Genomic DNA, 17,452 nt, shown 5'->3' with positions numbered 1-17,452 from the left:
AACACCATGGATGTAGCCAGTGCCATCTTCTGCTTACCAACACTTAACTTGAATAAAGGAAAGCTACTTTAGCTCTTTTCCTGAGCTTTATTCATGTAGGATGAACTCAACTAAACTTAGACGTTTAGTAGTGTGTAAGACTTTATAGTGTGTAATTGTGTTTAATGTTCAATTACATTGCAAATATTACAACCATTTAAATTACAGTGGGTTTGTGGAGAAGAGGAGCATTTGATGTGGACTGATTCTGTTTAGTTTAATTCTTGTTGCTGAAAGAGCATTTAAATCTTGAGATTTAATATGTTAATAAGTGCGATTATTAGCCAATAGCTAGCTATTGTCTAGAAATTCATTTGAGAAATCATGTAAATCCTACATACTTTTATTTTTCAGTGCATTTTTAAATAAATTAAATCATGTTCACTAAACTTAACCGGTTTAAGTTACAGGGAAGCGATTCTATTGATTTGTTTGGACATTATTATTTCACATAGATTATTTTTCATTCAGTTGTGTTGTCACAACACAAGGAGCTTACATAGATGCAAAAAAAATCCATGAATGTTAGTAAAAAATAATTTGCTTGTGTGAAACCCCTGTCCATAATTGAATTAAGTTAGTTTAAAGAGTATTTTTTTTAGTGTACCCAACGTGAAACTGTTACAAAACAACTCCAAATCAGTCTCATCTGTGCGGAGCCTCCCAGTAACCCGGCTTCTCCTTCGGGATGTGCCAAGATCCACTGGGAGATTAATGTTGTGCTTTTAATTACAGAGCATTTACAGGGAAACGCTGCTCTCGGATAGCTGAGAAACGCAGCTCGAGGGTTATGAGAGTGCCGATAGCGTGCTGTACTTCAGCATGGAAGAGTTTACTTCATTATTGATCTCATCGAGTCGGGAGTTCTTTGAGACTTTGTAAAGCATCTTGTACTCTGTTCTTGGGATGAATTTGGTGCAGGGTTATTATCGTCAACTAAACCTATTAAAAACAATATATTAACATAATATTGCGTGTAGAAATGCATTTTCAAACAGTTGTATTGCTGTGGTGTTTTTTGCAGCATGGGATAGTGCGTTGTCCTATGGAGTGAGAATCCTTTATACATCAGTTATAAAGTCCACACGTCTTGCAGAAGTCACTTCCCAATATCCATCCAGAACCCCATCATCAGCACAGCATTCGTCAGGCAATAAAACTATTTAAAACATGAGTCTACACCCACTGTAGAGGTTTCTCTCGTGAGCTTTGGTAAGAGCTGGCTGAATTACGCTAAACCAATCGCTAACTATTACAACACTGAAATAAAAAGCCTAGGTACAAAGACTAGAAATCGTGAAATAATTGGGAATCACGTAACAAACAGTACATTTCATTCATCTATTATACCTTTTATCATTTTGGTCCCGAAGTTCACGTTTCTCGTCAGTGTGTGACGTTGCGTTGTTTAATATGATGTCATTACGTTGCGGTCTTGCCGCCAGCCAATCGCCGCGTCGTTGACTGTGGTTTCGAACATCGATATATCCGACCTCTCCAATGAACACAAGAACGCACAGTAATCCCAGACAACTTCATCCAGACATTTTAATCAAATCCGCAAACTCGTTTGAACTGAAGAACCAAATTAGCCATACCTCGTTTCCACCAAAACAGAACTGGTTTGGAACTGGTGCTGGTTAAACTAGCGAACCTTCTCAGAACCTGTTTGTTTTTGACCAGCGAACGGCGTCGTTACGTCACTGTGTACGTCGCCATACGTCTTAGCTTTCCCGTTCCCGTCGTGTTGTTGGTCACAGTAACCCCGCATGACGTGGGAAAAGAGCGGTTCTTGTTCAGCAAAGAGTTGGTGCCGCTTTGGAACCAGTTTTCCTGGCCGAGAACCGGATCTTTGGCTGTCGAAACACAAAGAACTGGTTCGCGAGTTGGCACCGGCTCCGAACCGGCTCTCAAAATGCTTTGGTGGAAAAGGGAGATCAATTATGATTAGAAGATCTGCCAAATCATCTCAGATGTATTAAGCGAGGAACGAATAACGGACCCCTGTTATCTGAAAAGATATGAGAAATAAAGCATCAAAGACTTTTCTTGAAAGTCTCTTGCATTGTAATTTGGAGCACAGTGTAGTGGTCACATTATTGATGATGTTGAATAGTTTAGTACTAGATGTACAGAACAGGCACATGGGAGGACACTATGAATATGACTTCATGTCCATCAGTAGTCTAGGCAAGACATTTCCAAGACCCGTCAAATGATTATTACAACGAAACTGTGTGCGCAATCTCATAAATCGGTACCAATACTTCAGACAGCGCCATAAAAACCTACATGACCCATGCATGACGAGTGGACACACACAAGCACACCTCGAAGCCACCCTGACTCAGCTGAGCAAATATTGATCATTCGGGTATCAGAGCGTCACGCTTATGAGAGGAGCTCAAACGCTCAAGGAAATAACCCAAGCTATGCATCACTTATGCAAAACATGGCGTCGGCTTCAAAAAGACACAAACACTCAACAAAAGATACCAAATGCCATCATACATTCATTATTTTACCAGTTGCTATCCCATTAGAAATGAAAAGCGTGTGTTGAATTAGAGCTAAAGCAGTGAAATGCTACAAACATGAAAGATCACGCTTTTCTCAACCGGATTCATGTATACTTGTATATGCTTATGGTTTATGTCATGCGAATATATGCACAGGTTTATTAACATCTCAAGTGTCTATTAATACAGAAACGGCTCAAATAAACTGAAGACAGTCGCTTTGCACAAGATTACATTAGATTACAGTGAATGAGAAACAAACCCAGTGTGTGTGTGTGTTTACATAGTTCTCAAATGTATTGAGTTTGTTGTACTACTCGTTTTATTTTCAAAAGCCGGAAATGAGATCCATAAAGATATAAATAGGACGTGTTATGCCCTTGCTAAAAGTCCTGTTTCAGGCTCTACTAGAACAGGTTTTCCTGCTTGAATGTTGATTATTCTCCTCATATTCTCCATTGTTGCGGCTCCTCTCTTCCCAGTCTGTCAGTAACGCTCTGTTTACTTCCTGTCTCTATGAAGCCCCTCCTTCTGAAAAGCACACTGTGCTCTGATTGGTCGGCTGGAGCAGTGTGTTGTGATTGGTCGAGCGCTTCGAGTGTGTTTGGGAATGTCCCGCCCCTTTCCATAACCGCCAGTTTAACACACTACTAACTAACTCAACCAGGCCCCGCCCCTTTATTCTGCGCATGAATTATTATAATGAGGAATATTGTGACGTGTTCGTTCCCGGGAGAAACTCAAGACTACAGTGAGTTCAGAAACACTGACACTGATACAGAGAAGAACTGGAGCGTTTTCTCTCTCAAACAGCAACATCACACACTAAACACAGATGACACTGTACAAGGAAAACAGCAGAATATCTCCTTCCACTGGCTTGAGCAGAAACCAAGTGTTTCCCCGATAGTTGGAAGAAACAGGTGATGTTAGGAAGAAGGCAGAACTTCAGCTTCCACATTATACACTGACTCCAGCGCCTGGTTTAGGAGGACAAAGGTCATCGTCTCAGGTCAGCTGATGTACAACACAACACCTGTGGCCTGTTGCTTCACTGATACCCAGATCAGTTTGAGATTAGTTTGAGCAAACTCTGGTTTTTCGGCCTCAAGAATGTGGATTGGTTTTAATCGGGTTCCTGCTCCAGAACAGGTTATCCACAAACCCAAGCTGGACCAATCAGCTGTGAGTAAATGCAACGAAGCCCCGCCCCCTGTGTCTCGCTCCACAGCAGCTGAGAGTGGAAAACTGTAGAGATAAAGTTGCCCATCTTTTGCTGCTAATTATTATTTATATTAATAATATGAATTGTAATTATGGATAATTCATTTAATATACTCGCATAAATAAACTTTTAGCTTTTAAATTAATCTAAATATATATGAATAAAAGCTTTAATAAGCTTTTAGACAGATCAAGCGTATACAATACCCGTTTCTTTTGAGCTCTTTGTGAAACTATATAAATTATAAGGCCTATTGATTCACATCATGCATTGATATAGTCAGATATTTTCTGTTATGCGTTTAATTTCAGGATATTTTTCATAATGATCTCTAATCTTCAGAAGAGAAGTGACTCAAACTGCACGCTCCCTGTGATTGGCTGTTCACTGATGATGTCACACGTTCAGAGTTAATCCCAATCTCTGGCTCAAACCCGAGAGCGTTGATACCCAGCTGTGTGAGCATGTTCAGTCTGATCTAAACCAGGTTAGTCAGCTCTAACCCTGAAACTCAAGAGTGTGTTCAGCGAGCGTCAGGCTACACTGGGTCTCTTCAGGAGTCCACTGATGGCGAATCCAGCGAATCCTGTCAGTGTGTCCAACCTGAAACCAGTCCTTCATCCCTGAACACAAACACCTGACTGGAGGATGAGGACACTGACCCGACGGAGACTACAACACACACACACACACACACACACACACACACACACACACACACACACACACACACACACACACACACACACACACACACACACACACACACACACGTATGACCTAAACCAGTTCAACTGTGGATGTTTACTCACACTCATGATGTTTTAAGACTTTTAATATCTCATCATTTTTTTGTCTATTCAGTCAAAGTCTAGGTAATAATCAATAGCTTTAAAAGTAAATAAAGACCATATGATAATAAAGTAATCCACATTAATCAAGTGGTTCAATCCAAATCTTCTGAAGAGATACGATCAGTTTAATCTAGTGCTGGGCAACGATTAATCACACCCGAAATAAAAGTTTGTGTTTACATAATATATGTGTGTGTACTGTGTATATTATTTTGTATGATATAAATACACACATATGCATGTTTAAGACATATTTGCATGTATATACTGTATATAAATAATATATACATAATTTATATTATATATACACATATCAATATTTCATATAAATAAAACATAATTCTTAAATATAAACATGCATGTTTTCAAAATAATATACACAGTACACACACATATATTATGTAAACATAAACTTTTATTTCGGGTGTGATTAATCGTTGCCCACCACTATCAGTTTATTCACATATGAACATCCATAAAGCACATCCAGTACAGTAAACAGAAGCTCACACAGGAACCAGTGATGTTTTTCTCATGTGTCAAGCATGTTTGAGCTTATGTTTACCATATTTGATGTGTAAGGAACCTCGCATGTTTAAAGGTTTAAATAAATGGCCTGCACATATTTCCATATCCATTGCACATATTTTGACAGACAGACCCGATAACAGTAGACCCAATCAGACAGCATTTCTTCCCTAACGCTGCTGGACTTGAACATGCAACCCTGTTCCCAAAGCCCCTAAAGGAGCAAACACAGTTTATAGTTTTGAGTTTATCAAGTGAGCTAATAAAATGTCAACTCAAGTTAATATCTCATGTCAAATCATCTTTTGATGACACGAACCAAAAAAAAAGACTGACTGTCCAATATCTTACACTCAATTTCAGAGTTCAGGTTAAAGAAACCAAATGCTGAATTCCCATCACAGCATGTGTTCAAGCGGCCATAACTGAACATATGGATCATAGTGTCTAAGTATATAAATACACAATGCCTCACTCACGCTTATACTCTATTCACACTTGAGGACACAACTATAGTTTTGATACTGACACAGCTAATCTAAAATGGCTGCACACACAGAATTACTCGCACTTAATCTGCCATCGTAATATGAGCATCCAGGCAGAGAATCCTCAAAAAAGATGCAGATTATCTGGGGAAGGACATAATGTGACACTAATATGATCAAATCATAAAGCCCACGGTGGCTTCCTCTTATCTCAGAAGGCTACTGTTAGGGTTTGTTGACCCATATTCCTCATTGCACAACACACACTGACAGGCTAATGAAGACGAGGGGCAGGACAGCAGTGGTTAAAAGGGTGCTGTTGATTTATTTGTGGTTATGTCATCTGGTCAGCATGAGGAAACCCAGTGACATGACACCCCGTGACGGCTGTCCATGCAGATTACTCATATTCATCTCTGTCAGCAATGCCATTCTCTCCCTGTAGCGTGTGTGTGTGTGTGTGTGTGTGTGTGTGTCCAGATAGCTGCAAGCTTTGTAAACAAGTGTGTGTGTGTGTGTGTGTGTGTGTGTCCAGATAGCTGCAAGCTTTGTAAACAAACTCACCTTTATGCACTCATGTCATGTGCGTCCTCTAATCATGAAAATTGCACATTAAAGCTATGTGAATATATTTGAAAATGCCTGGCAGAACATGAACATCGCTGTTTTACACCCGTGTCTCTTACCTTGGTCACCACATTTCTCTCTAGTCCATTTTCCAGGTCCTTCCCGGACTGCACACAGATGCACGGCGCCTTGGTGCTGTCGTTACTGACGCCGGCGAGCATCTCGCGCGGCGCGACGGTCGTGAGCGCGTTGTTGTTGTTGGACAGGCGCTCGCACGATGTGTTCGGCTGAGGCTGAGGCTGAGCCAGGAGAAAATTGTCCGAAAACTGGCTGAAGCCAATGAAAAGGGCCGGGATCCATGTTAAAACGATCAGCTGTTTCTGATACTTCCCGAATCCGCCCACGCTTGGCAGGACGCGGGCGTCGATCTGCGTGAGTAAGCCGGGCGCGTTGCTGGTTTCGGGGGTGACGAACCCGTTCTCCGGTGGATGAGGCTCGATGTCCAGCTGATGAGACACGGCCATCACCGTCTCACACATACTGCGGCAAACACACACACTCCCCGCGTTCACACCGATCAGACGCACGGAGAGCTTCGCGTGCGGTGCTCAGGGAGTGGTTTGCGTGTCTTCACCCGTTCACAAAGCGTCACGGACTGATCGCGATCAATCAATAGAGTAAAGTCACCGGCTTGGCCCACTGTCTGTCTCCAAACGCGTTCCTATAGTCGAGAAGAAAAACAACAACAACAACAACAGTGTTCAAGGACAGCGATTCAATTCCGTGTCCATTTTTCCAGCATTCACTCACTCACAGCCACAGGTAACACACCTGTACAGACACACACACACACAGACCCGCTGCGCGTGACATTACACGGAGACACGCGTCATGATCCACTCACGCGCTCAGGAATCTCTCTTCTGACGCGAGTGTTTAACGCGTTCCGTCGCGTTCCCTCGCGTTCCCTCGCGCTCTCCGGTGATGATCCGGACCGAGCGATGGCGGAACTCAGATCAACACCCCCGTCAACACGCACTCACTGCTGGCATTGATTAAAACTGTGTGTGTGTGTGTGTGTGTGTGTGTGTGTGTGTGCTCAACTTCTGCTCAGCGGGTTAACTCTGAGTAGCCTGCAGCTACTTGTGGTTTTAGAGGAAACAATATATTTTAAAGAACCAAGAAATTATGCTCTTTAATAATAATAATGTAATCATATTTTAGTTCGAGGGTGATCCTGCTGGTTTCATTATGCAGTAGGCTATTGCTGCTCTCTACTGGCCAAACTGGTAGCAGGACTATTTAAATGACAATACATAAGAGCAGTGAGTCTCGTGTTAAACAAGACCAAAGATAGTGTTATTGAGCCTATGTTACGCTGCATTAAACATAAAAGTAATTCCATAAAATTGCTCCTGTTTTACACATGTAGGCTTATGCATTAAAGTAATTTATTTTGTGTAAATATATAGGCTATATAGTCAAATCACCTTCATTTATAGCGCTTTTAACAATATAAATGGTTTCAAATCAGTTTTACAGTGATAATAGGAAATTAAAGTAACAGAGATTGCGTGTGTGTGTGTGTGTGTGTGTTTTAAGCCGAAACTGTTCTAATATTTGTGGATTCGCATAATTTAAATAAGCCTGCCATCTAGTGGTGACAGTAGAGTATTGCTTACAGTGTTACAGGATTTTTTTTTTTTAAGTAAGTTTATAATGTATTTGTGTTTCCAGAAGAGATTTGAATTGGACACTGAAATGTGGATTGAAAGGCAGTGGTTGGGACTCTTATTAACATGTGCTTATGGTTTACATTCAGTATGCTAAATTCATTGCTGCACTGCCTCTTTATTCACTGATTGAAAGACACCTGACAAACATTCCCGAGTCAATCATTTTAAACATGTAAAGTATGATCCAGAGAGAGAGAGAGAAAGAAACTCAGAAACTCAGAGATCTTATCTGATTTTTGATCTGGGATGTGAGTATTAAATGAGTATTATTTGCTTGCCGCTGTAGTCTTTGGTGTATTCCTGTAGGGCAGACTGGGGCAGTGCAGTTCCTTCATGGTTTCCACACTGATATCAGCCCTGGCTTTTGTTATGTTTGCGGTCAGTGTGTGAATGTTCTCCTCAGAGACGCAGGTCACACCCTTTCATTAAAGTCCTCAACCTTCGATCCCAGCCGTGAGTCATAACACACTCGTGTGATATAAAGCTGACACTGTGCTTATTTATCAACTTCTTTCACAGTTTTCTCAACAGTCTCCGATTAAAAATACAAATACTGTATAGAGGAGGCTGTTGCTATGTGTCACACTTGGAGGTTCTTACAAATGTTACGTCTCAGCAATGATAAGGTTTTGATTTAAACATTAAATTAAAAGCTTGTGGTTTGTATGTTGCTGTTGTTTTCTTGGTAACCAATTAAAACAGCTTGGCATTAAGACAAATGCTATAACAGCAGACACTGGTTTCTGTTCCCAGGGGTTTTGCAGGTTGGGTAGGAAATATAATATTATACTTTTAGGTTACATTTTATTTCGATAGTCCAATTTAGACATTCTTCTAACTATCTATAAGTAACTTTGCAACTACATGTCAATTAACTCTCATTAATTTGCAACTACATGTAAACTAACTAATTAATTTGCAACTACATCAACTAACTCATTAATATGCAACTACATGTCGACTAACTCATTAATATGCAACTACATGTCAACTAACTCTCATTAATATGCAACTACATGTCAACTACCTCTCATTAATTTGCAACTACATGTCAACTAACTCATTAATATGCAACTACATGTGAACTAACTCTCATTAATATGCAACTACATGTCGACTAACTCATTAATATGCAACTACATGTCGACTAACTCATTAATATGCAACTACATGTCAACTAACTCTCATTAATATGCAACTACATGTCAACTAACTCTTATTAATTTGCAACTACATGTAAACTAACTCATTAATTTGCAACTACATGTGAACTAACTCTCATTAATTTGCAACTACATGTCAACTAACTCATTAATATGCAACTACATGTCAACTACCTCTCATTAATTTGCAACTACATCTTAATTACTTCTCATTAATTTGCAACTACATGTCGACTAACTCATTAATTTGCAACTACATGTCAACTAACTCATTAATATGCAACTACATGTCGACTAACTCATTAATTTGCAACTACATGTCAACTAACTCATTAATTTACAACTACATGTCAACTAACTCATTAATATGCAACTACATGTCAACTAACTCATTAATTTGCAACTACATGTCAACTAACTAATTAATTTTCAACTACATGTCAACTAACTCTTATTAATTTGCAACTACATGTAAACTAACTCATTAATTTGCAACTACATGTGAACTAACTCTCATTAATTTGCAACTACATGTCAACTAACTCTCATTAATTTGCAACTACATGTCAACTAACTAATTAATTTTCAACTACATGTCAACTAACTCTTATTAATTTGCAACTACATGTAAACTAACTCATTAATTTGCAACTACATGTGAACTAACTCTCATTAATATGCAACTACATGTCAACTAACTCTCATTAATTTGCAACTACATGTCAACTAACTCTCATTAATTTGCAACTACATCTTAATTACTTCTCATTAATTTGCAACTACATGTCGACTAACTCATTAATTTGCAACTACATGTCAACTAACTCATTAATATGCAACTACATGTCGACTAACTCATTAATTTGCAACTACATGTCAACTAACTCATTAATTTGCAACTACATGTCAACTAACTCATTAATTTACAACTACATGTCAACTAACTCATTAATATGCAACTACATGTCAACTAACTCATTAATTTGCAACTACATGTCAACTAACTAATTAATTTGCAACTACATGTCAACTAACTCTTATTAATTTGCAACTACATGTAAACTAACTCATTAATTTGCAACTACATGTGAACTAACTCTCATTAATTTGCAACTACATGTCAACTAACTCTCATTAATTTGCAACTACATCTTAATTACTTCTCATTAATTTGCAACTACATGTCGACTAACTCATTAATTTGCAACTACATGTCGACTAACTCATTAATATGCAACTACATGTCGACTAACTCATTAATTTGCAACTACATGTCGACTAACTCATTAATTTGCAACTACATGTCGACTAACTCATTAATATGCAACTACATGTCGACTAACTCATTAATTTGCAACTACATGTCAACTAACTCATTAATTTGCAACTACATGTCAACTAACTCATTAATTTACAACTACATGTCAACTAACTCATTAATATGCAACTACATGTCAACTAACTCATTAATTTGCAACTACATGTCAACTAACTAATTAATTTGCAACTACATGTCAACTAACTCTTATTAATTTGCAACTACATGTGAACTAACTCTCATTAATTTGCAACTACATGTCAACTAACTCATTAATATGCAACTACATGTCAACTACCTCTCATTAATTTGCAACTACATCTTCATTACTTCTCATTAATTTGCAACTACATGTCAACTAACTCATTAATTTGCAACTACATGTCGACTAACTCATTAATTTGCAACTACATGTCAACTAACTCATTAATATGCACCTACATGTCGACTAACTCATTAATTTGCAACTACATGTCAACTAACTCATTAATTTGCAACTACATGTCAACTAACTCTCTTTAATATGCAACTACATGTCAACTAACTTTCATTAATATGCAACTACATGTCAACTAACTCTTATTAATTTGCAACTACATGTAAACTAACTTATTAATTTGCAACTACATGTGAACTAACTCTCATTAATCTGCAACTACATGTCAACTAACTCATTAATATGCAACTACATGTCAACTACCTCTCATTAATTTGCAACTACATGTCAACTACCTCTCATTAATTTGCAACTACATGTCACCTAACTCATTAATTTGCAACTACATGTCAACTAACTCATTAATATGCAACTACATGTCGACTAACTCATTAATTTGCAAATACATGTCAACTAACTCATTAATATGCAACTACATGTCAACTACCTCTCATTAATTTGCAACTACATCTTAATTACTTCTCATTAATTTGCAACTACATGTCGACTAACTCATTAATTTGCAACTACATGTCAACTAACTCATTAATATGCAACTACATGTCAACTAACTCATTAATTTGCAACTACATGTCAACTAACTCATTAATTTGCAACTACATGTCAACTAACTTATTAATTTACAACTACATGTCAACTAACTCATTAATATGCAACTACATGTCAACTAACTCATTCATTTGCAACTACATGTCAACTAACTAATTAATTTGCAACCACATGTCAACTAACTCATTAATATGCAACTACATGTCAACTAACTAATTAATTTGCAACTACATGTCAACTAACTCATTAATTTGCAACTACATGTCAACTAACTCATTAATTTACAACTACATGTCAACTAACTCATTAATTTGCAACTACATGTCAACTAACTCTCATTAATATGCAACTACATATCAACTAACTCATTAATTTGCAACTACATGTCAACTAACTCTCATTAATTTGCAACTACATGTCAACTACCTCTCATTAATTTGCAACTACATGTCAACTAACTCATTAATTTGCAACTACATGTCAACTAACTCATTAATTTGCAACTACATGTCAACTAACTCTCAATAATATGCAACTACATGTCAACTAACTCATTAATTTGCAACTACATGTCAACTAACTCATTAATTTGCAATTACATGTCAACTAACTCTCATTAATATGCAACTACATGTCAACTAACTCTCATTAATTTGCAACTACATCTTAATTACTTCTCATTAATTTGCAACTACATGTCGACTAACTCATTAATTTGCAACTACATGTCAACTAACTCATTAATATGCAACTACATGTCGACTAACTCATTAATTTGCAACTACATGTCAACTAACTCATTAATTTGCAACTACATGTCAACTAACTCATTAATTTACAACTACATGTCAACTAACTCATTAATATGCAACTACATGTCAACTAACTCATTAATTTGCAACTACATGTCAACTAACTAATTAATTTGCAACTACATGTCAACTAACTCTTATTAATTTGCAACTACATGTGAACTAACTCTCATTAATTTGCAACTACATGTCAACTAACTCATTAATATGCAACTACATGTCAACTACCTCTCATTAATTTGCAACTACATCTTCATTACTTCTCATTAATTTGCAACTACATGTCAACTAACTCATTAATTTGCAACTACATGTCGACTAACTCATTAATTTGCAACTACATGTCAACTAACTCATTAATATGCACCTACATGTCGACTAACTCATTAATTTGCAACTACATGTCAACTAACTCATTAATTTGCAACTACATGTCAACTAACTCTCTTTAATATGCAACTACATGTCAACTAACTTTCATTAATATGCAACTACATGTCAACTAACTCTTATTAATTTGCAACTACATGTAAACTAACTTATTAATTTGCAACTACATGTGAACTAACTCTCATTAATCTGCAACTACATGTCAACTAACTCATTAATATGCAACTACATGTCAACTACCTCTCATTAATTTGCAACTACATGTCAACTACCTCTCATTAATTTGCAACTACATGTCAACTAACTCATTAATTTGCAACTACATGTCAACTAACTCATTAATATGCAACTACATGTCGACTAACTCATTAATTTGCAAATACATGTCAACTAACTCATTAATATGCAACTACATGTCAACTACCTCTCATTAATTTGCAACTACATCTTAATTACTTCTCATTAATTTGCAACTACATGTCGACTAACTCATTAATTTGCAACTACATGTCAACTAACTCATTAATATGCAACTACATGTCAACTAACTCATTAATTTGCAACTACATGTCAACTAACTCATTAATTTGCAACTACATGTCAACTAACTCATTAATATGCAACTACATGTCAACTAACTCATTCATTTGCAACTACATGTCAACTAACTAATTAATTTGCAACCACATGTCAACTAACTCATTAATATGCAACTACATGTCAACTAACTAATTAATTTGCAACTACATGTCAACTAACTCATTAATTTGCAACTACATGTCAACTAACTCATTAATTTACAACTACATGTCAACTAACTCATTAATTTGCAACTACATGTCAACTAACTCTCATTAATATGCAACTACATATCAACTAACTCATTAATTTGCAACTACATGTCAACTAACTCTCATTAATTTGCAACTACATGTCAACTACCTCTCATTAATTTGCAACTACATGTCAACTAACTCATTAATTTGCAACTACATGTCAACTAACTCATTAATTTGCAACTACATGTCAACTAACTCTCAATAATATGCAACTACATGTCAACTAACTCATTAATTTGCAACTACATGTCAACTAACTCATTAATTTGCAATTACATGTCAACTAACTCTCATTAATATCCTCCTGAGACCCAGAAAAAAAAAGTTTTTTGAATTTAGTTTTTTTCCATGTCATCACACTGTTTAGAGCACAATAAACAAATGGTAAAAAAAAACATATATATAAAATAATATTTTATTCATACGTTATGCTATGTCCTCTGTAGTGGACGCCAGGACTAAGTTGTTTAAAAAATAAAATGACATGAAATTATATGTATAGGCAAAAACAATGGGATTTTTTTTTCAATCACCAATACATTTTGGGGTTTCAGGATTTTTTCAACCAAAATTTGTATAAAGATTATTCTCAACTATGTTATGAAAGAAATAATGGAATGAATTGATACACCATTTTACTTTTTGCAATATGTGGGTAAAATGGCCATAAGTTAATATTCCCATTCAATGCAATGTATCTATACACTGTATCTAATTTGCACATTAATGTGTTCTTGGAGCAACATTTAATGAAAGAATAAAGGGTAATAATTGGAGTAATAATTGGCAACATTTTAATAATAATATCTAACATTTCATAGGAATATTGATGTATAATTTATTTCCATATTCACTTGTTGTGTCTCCCAGAATGCCTGATAAACATGATTTTAGTCCTGATGTCCTCTACAGTTGACACGTTTGAAATCAATGCCCTGTTCTGTAACAGAAAGTTTTTTTTTTTTAACCCCTTAACATTTTCCTGAGATGTTGTTTTATGAAATACAATTTGAAAAGTAGTCCAATTTATATTATAATTACACTATATTATCATATTTCCATAAGAATGCTACATTTGATCACTAAATTAATGTCAGACATTTTTAAAGACCAAGGAGAAGTTGTTTTCATGGTGAAACCTCCAAACATTTGGTATCTCTGAAAAGTCCTGGATGTGCTCTTTACAGGACACCCAGGTTGTGTCATGTGACATGTATGATGTCAGAGAAATTCACTAAAATATAATGTCCACTACAGTGGACAAAAGTCTATTCTTGGGTCCCAGGAGGATATGCAACTACATGTCAACTAACTCTCATTAATATGCAAATATGTCAACTAACTCATTAATTTGCAACTACATGTCAACAAACTCATTAATTTGCAACTACATGTCAACTAACTCATTAATATGCAACTACATGTCAACTAAATCATTAATTTGCAACTACATGTCAACTAACTCTCATTAATATGCAACTACATGTCAACTAACTCTCATTAATATGCAACTACATGTCAACTAACTCATTAATTTGCAACTACATGTCAACTAACTCATTAATTTGCAACTACATGTCAACTAACTCATTAATTTGCAACTACATGTCAACTAACTCATTAATATGCAACTACATGTCAACTAACTCATTCGTTTACAACTACGTGTTAACAAAATCTCATTAATATGCAACTACATGTCAACTAACTCTCATTAATATGCAACTACATGTCAACTAACTCATTAATTTTTAACTTCATGTCAACTAACTCTCATTAATTTGCAACTACATGTCAACTAACTCTCATTAATATGCAACTACATGTCAACTAACTCATTAATTTGCAACTACATGTTAACTAAATCTCATTAATATGCAACTACATGTCAACTAACTAATTAATTTGCAACTACGTGTCAACTAACTAATTAATTTGCAACTACATGTCAACTAACTAATTAATTTGCAACTACATGTCAACTAACTCTCATTAATATGCAACTACATGTCAACTAACTCTCTTTAATATGCAACTACATGTCAACTAACTTTCATTAATATGCAACTACATGTCAACTAACACTTATTAATTTGCAACTACATGTAAACTAACTTATTAATTTGCAACTACATGTGAACTAACTCTCATTAATCTGCAACTACATGTCAACTAACTCATTAATATGCAACTACATGTCAACTACCTCTCATTAATTTGCAACTACATGTCAACTACCTCTCATTAATTTGCAACTACATGTCAACTAACTCATTAATTTGCAACTACATGTCAACTAACTCTCGTTAATATGCAACTACATATCAACTTACTCTCATTAATATGCAACTACATGTCAACTAACTCATTAATATGCAACTACATGTCGACTAACTCATTAATTTGCAAATACATGTCAACTAACTCATTAATATGCAACTACATGTCAACTACCTCTCATTAATTTGCAACTACATCTTAATTACTTCTCATTAATTTGCAACTACATGTCGACTAAAGGTGATGATACACAGGGCAACTTTTTGAGCAATGTTGCTGGGCAATCTTGCCGAGCGATTGTTGCTTGGGCACTTTCCCATTGAAAATGGGCAATACATTCCTATCTGGATAATTTAGATCGGTCGTGGGCCCTGTGTCTTATCTGGTTGCCCGTTGACGGCAACATTGCCCAGCAAGATTGCTCAAAAAGTTGCCCTGTGTATCATCACCTTAACTCATTAATTTGCAACTACATGTCAACTAACTCATTAATATGCAACTACATGTCGACTAACTCATTAATTTGCAACTACATGTCAACTAACTCATTAATTTGCAACTACATGTCAACTAACTTATTAATTTACAACTACATGTCAACTAACTCATTAATATGCAACTACATGTCAACTAACTCATTAATTTGCAACTACATGTCAACTAACTAATTAATTTGCAACCACATGTCAACTAACTCATTAATATGCAACTACATGTCAACTAACTAATTAATTTGCAACTACATGTCAACTAACTCATTAATTTGCAACTACATGTCAACTAACTCATTAATTTACAACTACATGTCAACTAACTCATTAATTTGCAACTACATGTTAACTAAATCTTATTAATATGCAACTACATGTCAACTAACTCTCATTAATATGCAACTACATGTCAACTAACTCTCATTAATATGCAACTACATGTCAACTAACTCATTAATATGCAACTACATATCAACTAACTCATTAATTTGCAACTACATGTCAACTAACTCATTAATTTGTAACTACATGTCAATTAACTCTCATTAATATGCAACTACATGTAAAGTAACTCATATTAATATGCAACTACATATCAACTAACTCTCATTAATTTGCAACTACATGTCAACTAACTCTCATTAATTTGCAACTACATGTCAACTACCTCTCATTAATTTGCAACTACATGTCAACTAACTCTCATTAATATGCAACTACATGTTAATTACTTCTCATTAATTTGCAACTACATGTCAACTAACTCATTAATTTGCAACTACATGTCAACTAACTAATTAATTTGCAACATGTCAACTAACTCTCATTAATTTGCAACTACATGTCAACTAACTCATTAATATGCAACTACATGTCGACTAACTCATTAATTTGCAACTACATGTCAACTAACTCATTAATTTGCAACTACATGTCAACTAACTTATTAATTTACAACTACATGTCAACTAACTCATTAATATGCAACTACATGTCAACTAACTCATTAATTTGCAACTACATGTCAACTAACTAATTAATTTGCAACCACATGTCAACTAACTCATTAATATGCAACTACATGTCAACTAACTAATTAATTTGCAACTACATGTCAACTAACTCATTAATTTGCAACTACATGTCAACTAACTCATTAATTTACAACTACATGTCAACTAACTCATTAATTTGCAA

The 17,452-nt window shown here is 35.7% G+C and overlaps 1 protein-coding gene across 2 annotated transcripts in view; it reads right to left on the bottom strand.

Annotated features, from left to right (window-relative positions):
* Positions 1 to 7,191, bottom strand: part of slc22a23 (solute carrier family 22 member 23) — a 63,786-nt gene extending 56,595 nt beyond the window's left edge. The window contains exons 1-2 of one of the 2 annotated variants that reach the window (XM_056266424.1): positions 7,058 to 7,191; positions 6,340 to 6,941 (exon numbers count right to left, since the gene is read on the bottom strand). In XM_056266424.1, the coding sequence (XP_056122399.1) occupies positions 6,340 to 6,759 (420 nt within the window). In that variant the 5' untranslated portion in view covers positions 6,760 to 6,941; positions 7,058 to 7,191. Of the gene's footprint in view, positions 1 to 6,339 lie in introns of both variants that reach the window. The other variant, XM_056266416.1, reaches the window with a different exon arrangement.
* Positions 7,192 to 17,452: the final 10,261 nt, after the last annotated feature.

The sequence above is a fragment of the Rhinichthys klamathensis genome, unplaced genomic scaffold (assembly GCF_029890125.1).
Source record: "Rhinichthys klamathensis goyatoka isolate OS25496 unplaced genomic scaffold, OSU_Roscu_1.1 h1tg000011l_1, whole genome shotgun sequence".
NCBI classification, from domain to species: domain Eukaryota; kingdom Metazoa; phylum Chordata; class Actinopteri; order Cypriniformes; family Leuciscidae; genus Rhinichthys; species Rhinichthys klamathensis.
The sequence above is the reverse complement of the archived record's forward strand: the minus strand, read 5'-3'. Positions and strand labels throughout refer to the sequence as shown.